Source organism: Phragmites australis, chromosome 22 (assembly GCF_958298935.1).
Source record: "Phragmites australis chromosome 22, lpPhrAust1.1, whole genome shotgun sequence".
NCBI lineage: Eukaryota > Viridiplantae > Streptophyta > Magnoliopsida > Poales > Poaceae > Phragmites > Phragmites australis.
In genome coordinates, this window is record NC_084942.1 from 22,720,074 (window position 1) to 22,732,033 (window position 11,960).

General features: G+C 43.9%; 1 protein-coding gene, 1 long non-coding RNA gene and 1 pseudogene across 2 annotated transcripts; 2 read left to right on the forward strand and 1 right to left on the reverse strand.

Moving 5' to 3' along the window:
* The first annotated feature begins 277 nt into the window (after positions 1 to 277).
* On the forward strand, positions 278 to 7,896 carry LOC133904624 (wall-associated receptor kinase 2-like; annotated as a pseudogene).
* Positions 7,897 to 8,193: 297 nt separating this feature from the next.
* On the reverse strand, positions 8,194 to 10,213 carry LOC133904404 (uncharacterized). Its single transcript, XR_009907481.1, has 3 exons — positions 9,915 to 10,213; positions 9,035 to 9,789; positions 8,194 to 8,512 (listed from the first exon to the last, which is right to left on the reverse strand). It is a non-coding gene; the product is annotated as an uncharacterized LOC133904404 (long non-coding RNA).
* Positions 9,045 to 11,816, forward strand: LOC133904402 (wall-associated receptor kinase 1-like). Its single transcript, XM_062345905.1, has 3 exons — positions 9,045 to 9,972; positions 10,213 to 10,395; positions 10,488 to 11,816. Exons 1-3 carry the CDS (start codon positions 9,045 to 9,047, stop codon positions 11,660 to 11,662), a joined length of 2,286 nt encoding a protein of 761 aa, XP_062201889.1. The 3' UTR covers positions 11,663 to 11,816.
* Positions 11,817 to 11,960: the final 144 nt, after the last annotated feature.

An 11,960-nucleotide genomic window follows, 5' to 3' on the forward strand; every position in this document is an offset into this window, starting at 1 on the left:
CAAGCCGAGTGAACCGGGTAACGGATTTATAGCTGTGATCAAGATCACAACAAACCTTCCCTTGGGATTTTACCACTCAAGGCTGAGAGCTTGTGAGAAGCGAAACCGGAGCTCTGATACCAATGTAACGCCAGTGATCACTGGAATCGGAGAAGAACATTCCAGTAGAAAGAGGAGAGGTGGAGAAGAGAGAGAGCAGAGGATTGGGTGGAGGATTTTATTTTTCCATTCGATAAACAGTGCCAGACACGCAACAGTCGGAGCCGCCTTCTACAGTATGCCGGCTACAACAACCATATCCCCCGACCTCACAGAATTTGAAGTGGCAATCTTCGTGAACCAAAGCAGCGTGTGGAACTTCAACCCATGCTTCTACGCGATGCTTGCCGAGGCCGGGTGGTACAGCTTCAGGAAGCAGGACCTTGTCGGCAACCTTGGGTTCATCAACGAAAGAGCTACTAGAGGTGTCCCTCTCGTCAGTGACTGGGCCATTAGAAACGGCTCCTGTCCAAAAGATGGGGAAAAGGCACCTAAAGACTATGCTTGTGTCAGTTCAAACAGCTTTTGTGTGAGTGTAAGCAATGGGACAGGGTACCTGTGCAACTGCTCTCAAGGCTACGAGGGTAATCCTTATCTTCACCAAGGCTGCCAAGGTTGAGTATTTATTCAAATGAACTTGCTGTAGACTAGGATTTCGAAATAAAGATCATAACCTGCAGGAACAACTTTAGCCAAAATATAATTATAGCCAACTTCTTCATTTAAAGCATAACCCAAAAATTCTATTCTTCCTACCTGTTCAACATTTTTTAAGCATACTTAATATACTGAAGTAGTTCACCTTTTAACCTTTTTCTTCATAAATCTTAATGTGTTTTAATCCGTTTTAACTCTCTTCAGATATAGACGAGTGCAAGCTGCGTAAGCTGGACCCGAAGTATAAAGAATTATATTCATGCAAAATAGGGTCTGTCGCAATAAACAAGGAGGTTATACATGCAAATGCAAGATCGGAAAAAGATCAGATGGTACAAATTATGGATGCCAACCTGTGCTTAACCAAGCTGAACAAGTGGTAATAGGTAAGGATGATATCTGAGAATATACTTAGTCCATATAAAGTGCCTTTCCAGGCAATTGATGCGTTGAATAATCTCAGAACCCACTTTGCAGGCCTCAGTATTTCTGCAGTTGTAGTGATGTCCTTGACATGCTTATTGATTATAAAATTACAAAGAAGGAAGCACGGGAAGGAGAAGGATGAGTATTTCAAACAAAATGGAGGTCTGAAATTATATGATGAGATGAGATCAAGGCAAGTTGACACGATTCATATACTTTCAGAGAAAGAAATAAAGAAAGCCACGGACAACTATATTGAAGATCGTGTTCTTGGATGTGGTGGCCATGGAATGGTTTATAGAGGAACTTTAGATGATGGCAAAGAAGTTGCCATAAAGAAGTCCAAAGTAAAGGATGATGACAGCAGAGAAGAATTTGTGAACGAGATAATAATCTTATCACAAAGTAACCATAGGAACATTGTAAGGTTACTGGGATGCTGCTTGGAGGTAGATGCACCAATGTTGGTGTATGAGTTCATCTCCAATGGTACCCTCCCTGAGTTCCTTCGTGACAATAACAATGATCAACCATCACCAATCCCCTTGGATCTTAGACTGAAGATTGCTACACAATCAGCAGAAGCTCTTGCTTACATTCATCAACTTCTCGTACGATTCTGCATGGGGATGTCAAACCCCTCAATATACACTTGGATAATGAATACAATGCAAAAGTGTCAGATTTTGGAGCATCAGCACTGAAGTCCATGGACAAAAATGATTTTATTATGCTTATCCAAGGAGCTCTTGGCTATCTTGACCCTGAGTCTTTGGTCAGTCACCATCTAACTGACAAAAGTGATGTCTACAGCTTGGGGTTGTTGTTTTAGAGCTAATGACAAGAAAGAAGGCTATATATATTGATACTTCTGTGACACCCGTTTAACCGCTCGGCCCAACCCAGCCTCCGTCTGCTTCCGGCCCAGCCCACACCCGTGCGCGCGCCGCTGACCAGAGGGCCCCGCCAGTCAGTTCCGTCGTCCCCGCCGCGCCCGATCCTCCCGCGCCGTATCCGAACCAACCTCGCAGCTGCCGCTCCGAATCCGCCGGCCCGCCCGCCCTTCGCGCCCGCGCGTGCGCAACCAACGCGCCTGCCTCGCCTATATAAAGCCCTGCAGCGCCGCTTCCCCCCCCCCCCCTTCACCGCACCGAGAAAGCCCGAGTAGCCGTCGCCGAGCAATTCCGCCGCGCCGAGCCTCCCCCTCCGCGTCCGAGCTCGCCACCATCTTCGCTGAAGCTCGAGGAACCCGTTTTGCTGCTCGCCGAAGCATCTCCGCCGTCGGACCGAGCTCTCTCCGCTCGCCGGTAAGCGCCGCCGCCCTTCACCGTCGCTAGCAGCGCCCGAAGCTCCCCGCGGCCAACTAACCCCCCCCCCCCCTCCGGCACCATATGTCCCCCAGGAAGCTTCCGCGCCCGCTGATTGAGCCGCTCCGTCGTCGCAGCGGCATCTTCACCGAACTCCGATCCTGCCGCCGCCTCTCGCCGTCGCCGAGCCGTTGGAAGCCACCCCGATGTGGGCGTGTCCCTCAATCGGGTTCGCCGTCATCTCCTCTCCGTGTTCCGCCCCTCGCCGTCGAAGTCCGGTCACCGGAGCTCAACTCCGGCGACTCTTCGGTCAAGCACTGCCGCCCTGAGCTCGCGCCGCCGACCCGAGGAGGAAGATTCAAGGTTAGCCGTCGGATCTATTTTGAACGCCCCCGATTAGATCGCAAAATACCCCTTCGCTAGCCGTCCAGATTGCGCCACGTGTCCTCTTTAATCCAGTCAGCAGTCAAGACACGTCAGCGCGCCACGTGGATGTTCCTGTCCTGCGTGGCAGAGCCAAGTCAGCCCTGGATGCCCAATCAGCCAGTGACGTCAGCCTTGCGCATTAATTAGGATTTTCAGTATAAAAATAATTCAATCTATTATCTGAAATTAGGGAAATTTACAGATAGACCCCTAGGCTTCACTGTTTTTACATAAAGGCCCTTAGATAGTTCTGGATAATTGCAATTAGGCCCCTGGACTTTAGGATAATTGCATTTAGACCCCTGAGCTTTAGGATAATTATGGTTAGGTCCCTGAACTTTACACATAAGCCCCTGTAGAGTAGAATTAGTGTAACTTTTCCATACGAACTCCGATTTAGGTGATTCTCACGCTCCCGCGATCGTAGCAGCGAGTACTTTCCATTAGTAGGCTTTTTATAGCGCCTTGCTTCTGTTTGGTGCACTGTTCTTAGTGTTTCTTTTGTGTTGTTTGTCGGAAGTTCCTGCGATTAGTCGATGACGTTCTGGAACAGTTCGAGTGACTTCAAGAGCAAGATTTCGACAACACTGAGCAGCACTTCAGAAGGAGGCAAGTGTCCTTGAACATCTTGCACCTATTTTTAGGAATTTATGTTAGTTGTTTATCCTTCATTGGATGCTTGTCTAAATTGGAAACCTATGAGTAGGGTTTACTAGCTTTTGTCTGAATATCCTTGTCGCCATTGATGAGTCATGGGAAGAAAATGGTAGATATGCTAGTCGCTGTCCTGGTTGGGTTAGAAGTTAAACTTGATTAACGATTATACAACATGAATCGAGTATGGTAATCTTTCGTAGCAACATGAAATAGGGATCTTAACATGATGATTGTTATGTGGATGGTGCATGAAGGCGCATTTGTTGTGCCGCACGTTGGGAATATGTCTGTTCCTGTGTGGGGTCCTAAGGACCGGTTCTTGAAGCCTGTAACCTGGCATAACAGCACAACCATGAGGCCTATATGGGTACGGTCTGGCCAAGTAATTAGTGCCCTTCATATTCTGTACGCACCAATGGACGGTTAAGTGGCACAAGAGGGGGCCTCTGCAGTGGATGGAATCACTGTTAGTGGTGAAACCTTAGTGGGTGCATATGGATTTAGAGACGCTTTGTAAATGCCTTGTAGTGAGACCCCGGCTCTACACCCCGGAAGTGTGAAGCAAAACGGGAATCACGACTCGTGGGTAAAGTGTGCAAACTCTGCAGAGTGTAAAACTGATTGATCAGCCGTGCTCACGGTCAAGAGCGGCTTGGACTTCTTCTTGATTAGTTGGGATCAGGGTTCTGGTATGGATGGTCGGGTAACCAGGTAATGGAATTATCTGGTGAGTTATGGTAGCTGGATATGGAATATCTGGTGAGCCTGGTAGTCGGATGGAATCTGATGAGCTGTTCTTCTTGTTTAAGTTGTGTCTTCATACCTAGTAAATAGGATGCCTGATTCTGGGAGTTGTAGTTTAATGTTGCTTAGTGCAGTAAACCAGTGTCTAACCTTTTCTTGACTTAAGCCCTCATGTCATACTTTCTTACACTTGCGGAGTACGATATGTACTCACACTTGCTGTTTCTAATAAATACTGCTCAGTTGGAGAAGACTTCATAGAAATTAAGGAAGCTGAAGACTACAAGGAAGACAAAGCGTCTTAGGTTGCGTTGCCCCCAGTCGATTGCCTGTGGTGTGCCCTAAAGCTTTCGTTGGAGTTTTCTCGAGTTCTTCCGCTGCTATTCAAAACCCTGGTAATTGTTTCAATAAAGTTGTTTTTGTTTGATATAGAACTGTATATCACTGATATGTCACTGCATGTATGATGAAACTGATCCTGGTATACATGTGGAATACACCTGGTTATTCTTTTGAAAAACCGGGCGTGACAACTTCCAATGAAAAGAAAGCACTATCTCATACTTTCATACTGATGTTCCACCAAAACAAGCTCCGGGATATGTTGGATTGTGAAATAGTAGATAATGAAGTTATGGAATTACTTGAAAAACTAGCTGAACTTGTCATGCAGTGCCTGAGCCCAAAAGGAGATGAGAGGCCAACAATGAAGGAAGTTCCAGAGCGACTAAAAATGTTGAGAAGAGCCCAGATGAAGCTAGTCCAAAAAACGGCTCCTATTCTGGCACATTACTCTTACAGAGGGCCACCAGTGCCTGTCCCTTCAGACGATATGGGATATCAGAGCACAGAGACAGCCAAACTGGTGTTGGATGTAGATCTCGCAAGATAAATACGTTCAATGTCACTTTTTTATGTATATTGGTTTATATTTTGTAATGTATAAAAACATCATTGTAAGTACAGACTAAGTTATTGTGTGTCTATGTAATTTCCACATCAAATTCATCATTTAGGTACTGCAAAGTTGAATGTCCAATCCTTAAAATATATATATTCTAGAAAATCTGTCAGCATGAACTGCACCTGAAGTTTCAATTTTAACCTTTAGTTGGATGTTAGATGAACTTGTTCACATGTCAAACTGTCAATGAGCTCCGGCTTTTCTGTTAGATTAACTTGTTCGCACTCTCTGTCTCTCCGAGTTTCAACTACTAAGTTTAGCAGCTGGATCCTTCGGGAATAAAAGAGCTCAGGCTTTTCTATACGCATTCATTAGAAAAGTATTTCTCTAGAACCAGCATTTCGAGATAATTGGACTAAGAAAGATTAAGTGCATGCAAGCACTGAGTTAATGTAGGCTTATTTAAATAAATAAATTCATGCTACCTTCCAGCTTTCCTAGGTTTATTAACCAAAAGAAAACAAACAAAATGGAAGAGAGCATTTTGAGTTGTGGTTCAGCGTCGATATGTATTGTTGTCCTTCTAACGAGCAACATGTTCATATTTTTTTAAATGGAATTATGACTGATTTTAAATTAGAATTATTACGGATTAATCGGACAAGGAGAGTAGAAGTCGGTAATTTGATTTGCAAAGTTAAACATCAACTACGAATACAAAGTTCGTAGTACATGGTTATAAATTTTATAATGTTAGGAATAAAACATAGGTTCTACTGTGTGGACTGAGGATTCCCCTCCCCTTTCTCTCATGTGTTGCTTCGCACTCCTCGTCTTCCTAGCGACGCAAGATAGCTTGACGCCTCATCCCCCTTTCTCTCACGAAGATAGCTTGATGCAAGATAGCTATTGTGGCCGACACCTCTGTCACGCCTTTGAAGTTCGGCCTCCTGTCTCCTTAAAATGTTCTCTCGGAGGTGGAGTTCCTCTTCTCGCCTTTGAAGGTCCTCCGCTCGCCGCTTGTGTTCCTGTTATCGCCGCTGACATTCTTGTTCCCGCACACGACGTGCCTCCTGCCTCCGTCATACTTTCTCCATCCTAATCTCGTACTCCCATTTCATTTCAGCCTCTCTGATCCATCCCTCATTGAATAGCACTCTAACATATCGATCTATTCCTTAAAACGGCAATGTTGTTTAACAAATTAAAGGTTGCATTATAAATGTAGCTCGCAGTATGAATTTAACAAGCGTGGAAGAGTGGAAAAGAGGATCATACCATGAAATCAGGGTCAAATTCGTGACACATAAAAACTTCCTACCACAGGTCTCCACATCGAAAGACATCGATATTTGTGCTCATTCCTCACATAAGCACAACGGACGATCATGCCAGTATGGCACTCTAAATAGGTGGGTCATCCAGGAATCCATGACACTCTGATAAGATGTAAAATTAGTAAATAATTAAATGGAACCGAAACTTATAATAAATCAATAATAAATATACATCATAACAGAAATTTAAAATAACACAGTATTACAATACCAACACCGTTTGTTACATAAAAAGAGATAAAGAAAGCCACAGAAAACTATAGTGATGATTATGTTCTCAGATGTGGGGGTCATGGAATGGTCTATAGAGGAACTTTAGATGATGGCAAAAAAGTCGCCATAAAGAAGTCCAAAGTAATAGATGATGATTGCAGAGAAGAATTTGTGAACGAGATAATAATCTTATCACAAATGAACCATATGAACATTGTCACGTTACTCGGATGCTGCTTGGAGGTAGATGTACCAATGTTGGTGTATGAGTTAATCTCCAATGGTACCCCCTCTTTGAGTTCCTTCATGACAATAATCAGCGATCACCAATCCCCTTGGATATTACGCTGAAGATTGCTACACAATCGGCAGAAGCTCTTGCTTACATTCATTCATCAACTTCTCACACGATTCTGTATGGAGATGTCAAATCCCTCAATATACTTTTGGATGAATAATACAATGCAAAAGTGTAAGATTTTAGAGCATCGGCACCAGAGGCGACGCCACCTTATGGGAGGCACCCCTCCCATCCAAAAGCACCATAAAAATAGCTACAATAAACAGTAATTTACTGCAGCTACAATGAACAGTAAACACACAGACACCCCCCCCCCCCCCCCCCCTCGTTTTGATGCTGGCTTCGCCCGTGATCGGCACTCAGGTCCATGGACAAAAATGATTTTATTACGTTAATCCAAGAAACTCTTGGATATCTTGACCCTGAGACTTCTGTCAGTCACCATCTAACTGCTAAAAGTGATCTCTACAGCTCTGGGATTGTTCTCTTAGAGCTAATGACAAGAAAGAGGGCTATATACATCGATGACTTCGATGAAAAGAAAGCATTATCTCATACTTTCTTCTTGATGCTCCACGAGAACAAGCTGCAGAATTATGTTGGACTGTGAACTAAATAGATGACGAAGTTATGGTAGTACTTGACGAACTAGCTGAACTTGTTATGCATTGCCTGAGCCCAAGAGGAGATGAGAGGCCAACAATGAAGGAAGTTGCTGAGCGCCTACAAATGTTGAGACTCCAATTGCAGGTAGTCACAAAAACGAATCCTATGAGAACGCGTTACTCTTACGGAGGACCATCGACGCCTGTTGCTTCAGACGAGACAAAATACCAGGGCATGGAGACAGCCAAACTGATGCTGGATGTGAATCTCGCAAGATAATACATGCCAGGTTGCTCTTTCTTATGTATATTGGTTTGTAATGTCTAAGATATCATTGTAAGTCCTGACTATGCTATTGTACGAGTATGTATATGATATTGCACATCAAAATCATCACCTATGTCCTGCACGGTGGAACGTGTAATCATAAGATACACTCAAAATAATCTAACAGCATTCATTTCACCCACCATTTCAATCGAAACACGGATTAGATGTGGGGGGTTTACTTGTTCACGTGTGGAAGAGCTCCAACTTTTCTATACACTTCGATTGTTTCTCTCTAAAACCAGCATCCCAAAAGATTGGATTAAGATAGATTGAGTGTATGAAAGCACCAAGTTAAGGCTGATTTCCGGTTTCATAAACCAAATTCATGCTATCTTTCTGTGGTATGCAGTATAAGGTGACAGCAACAGCTCTGGATGCAATTCTTGACGAGTAGGCTCTTTGGCTAACAGTCCAGCTAGCAAAATTACGCGGGCGGGGGAAGCTCACAATCTAGCAAATTTTGCTTCTTCGTTAGGGGATGTTAGGCATGTGTGTCTTGTCAACCCCCCAGTCTTGCCCGTCTCCATCAGCAACGCATTATTTTTTCCCCTCGGTATCGGACGCCCTGCACAGCACATAGCATTATAATTGTTAGTCAAAACAAATGACGGATTCAAACCTAGATATGAACTGAAATGGTCAAACCGTCTCAAACTTTCTATGCCGATTCCATCATCTATTTTGTTATTGCAGAGGAAGATTTCAAACTATAGCGAGCGACTCCATAAGAAGCCCAGGCATGCGTTCCTACTGTATTTATCAGATACAAATCATAGAATGAGACAGGAAACAAGAAGCAGTCCGACCCCTTTGGCAATTTCCAAGGAAATTCGTACTCCAAACGCAACCAGTCGGATTTTGGTTTCAACATTATATGCCTTTTCAACTTTGAACATTAAAACAATCTACAACTAAGTTTGAAGTCTCCAGTTTAACGTGGAGTCAAAATTAACCGCAGATAGAATAGAACAATTCAACGCATCAGCAGCAGAATTGGTCCCATCATCATCGAGCGAGCCCAGTCTAGTATATATGCATAATCATATCATAACGATGAAACACGAGAAAAGCACAGCGGCCACCATACCTCAGTAGCCATGCAGATGCAAGAAGCATTAGTCCTGGTGCTCATCTTCCTCCTCCCAGTGACAGAGGTGTCGGCCACCTCATCGGGGTCGGGAATCGCCATATCACTGCCGGGGTGCCCCCACAAGTGCGGCGACGTGACCATCCCTTACCCCTTCGGCATCGGTGATGGATGTGCCGCGAGCAGCCTCAACCGCTACTTCACTGTGATCTGCAATGACAGCTTCCAACCACCAAGGCCTATGATCGATAACCCTTCAGGAGCCGCAGAGGTCATTGACATCTCCCTGGATCATGGCGAGATGCGCCTTTACGGTGATGTTAGCTACAGCTGCTTCACGTCGAACACCACCATGTCGGCCAACTTCACCGCCGGGTTCACGTTGGATGGCACGCCATTCATCCCCTCCACCACTCGCAACCGCTTCATGGTCATCGGCTGCAACACCCTGGGGATCATCGGAGGCTACATGGGCAGCAACCCTGACCTGTATGTCGCCGGCTGCTACTCCTACTGCCAAGGCATCAACAGCGCATCTGACGGTGCACCATGCACCGGGACGGGATGCTGCGAGACCACCATCTCCCCCAACCTCACAGAATTCTCAGCGTTAATCGCAGTTAGCCAGAGCAGCGTGTGGAACTTCAACCCATGCTTCTATGCGATGCTTGCCGAGGTCGGGTGGTACAGCTTCAGGAGGCAGGACCTTGTCGGCAACCTTGGGTTCATCAACGAAAGAGCTACTAGAGGTGTCCCTCTCGTCAGTGACTGGGCCATCAGAAACGGCTCCTGTCCAAAAGATGGGGCAAAAGCGCCTAAAGACTATGCTTGTGTCAGTTCAAACAGCTATTGTGTGAGTGCAAGCAATGGGCCAGGGTACCTGTGCAACTGCTCTCAAGGCTATGAGGGCAATCCTTATCTTCACCAAGGCTGCCAAGGTTGAGTATTTATTCAAATGAACTTGCTGTAGACTAGGATTTGGAAATAAAGATCATAACCTGCAGGAACAACTTTAGCCATAATTATAGCCAACTTCTTCATTTGAAGCATAACCCAAAAGTTTATTTTTGCTACCTGTTCAACATTTTTAAGCATACTTAATATACTAAAGTAGTTCACCTTTTAACCTTTTTCATCATAAATCTTAATGTGTGTTAATCCGTTTTAACTCTCTTCAGATATAGACGAGTGCAAGCTGCGTAAGCAGGACCCAAAGTATAACGAATTATATCCATGCAAAAATGGAGTCTGTCGAAATAAACAAGGAGGTTATACATGCAAATGCAAGATAGGAACAAGATCAGATGGTACAAATTTTGGATGCCGACCTGTGCTTAGCCAAGCTGAACAAGTGGTAATAGGTAAGGATGATATCTGAGAATATACTCAGTCCATTTAAAGTTCCTTTCCAGGCAATTGATGTGTTGAATAATCTCAAAAAAACATTTTGCAGGCCTCAGTATTTCTGCAGTTGTAGTGATGTCTTTGACATGCTTATTGGTTATGAAATTACAAAGAAGGAAGCACAGGAAGGAGAAGGATGAGTATTTCAAACAAAATGGAGGTCTGAAATTATATGATGAGATGAGATCGAGGCAAGTTGACACCATTCATATACTTACAGAGAACGAGATAAAGAAAGCCACAGACAACTATAGTGAAGATCGTGTTCTTGGATGTGGTGGCCACGGAATGGTTTATAGAGGAACTTTAGATGATAACAGAGAAGTTGCCGTAAAGAAGTCCAAAGTAAAGGATGATGACAGCAGAGAAGAATTTGTGAATGAGATAATAATCTTATCACAAATCAACCATAGGAACATTGTAAGGTTACTGGGATGCTGCTTGGAGGTAGATGTACCAATGTTGGTGTATGAGTTCATCTCCAATGGCACCCTCTCTGAGCTCCTTCATGACAATGATCAACGATCACCAATCCCCTTGGATCTTAGACTGAAGATTGCTACAGAATCAGCAGAAGCTCTTGCTTACATTCATTCATCAACTTCTCGCACGATTCTGCATGGGGATGTCAAATCCCTCAATATACTCTTGGATAATGAATACAATGCAAAAGTGTCAGATTTTGGAGCATCAGCACTGAAGTCCATGGACAAAAATGATTTCATTATGCTTATCCAAGGAACTCTTGGCTATCTTGACCCTGAGTCTTTGGTCAGTCACCATCTAACTGACAAAAGTGATGTCTACAGCTTCGGGGTTGTTCTTTTAGAGCTAATGACAAGAAAGAAGGCTATATACATTGATACTTCCAATGAAAAGAAAGCACTATCTCATACTTTCATACTGATGTTCCACCAGAACAAGCTCCGGGATATGTTGGATTGTGAAATAGTAGATAATGAAGTTATGGTATTACTTGAGAAGCTAGCTGAACTTGTCATGCAGTGCCTGAGTCCAAAAGGAGATGAGAGGCCAACAATGAAGGAAGTTGCAGAGCGACTACAAATGTTGAGAAGAGCCCAGATGCAGCTAGTCACAAAAAGGGCTCCTATTCTAGCACATTACTCTTACGGAGGGCCATCAGTGCCTGTCCCTTCAGACGAGATGGAATATCAGAGCACAGAGACAGCCAAACTGGTGTTGGATGTAGATCTCGCAAGATAAATACGTTCAATATCACTTTTTTATATATATTGGTTTATATTTTGTAATGTATAAAAACACCATTGTAAATACAGACTAAGTTGTTGTATGTCTATGTAATTTGCACATCACTCATCATTTATATACTGCAAAGTTGAATGTCCAATCCTTAATACATATATTCTAGAAAATGTCAGCAGGAAGTGCACCTGAAGTTTCAATTTTAACCTTTATTTGGATGTTAGATTAACTTGTTCACATGTCAAACTGCCAAAGAGGTCCCGGTTTTTCTGTTAGATTAGCTTGTTTGCAAGTCAAA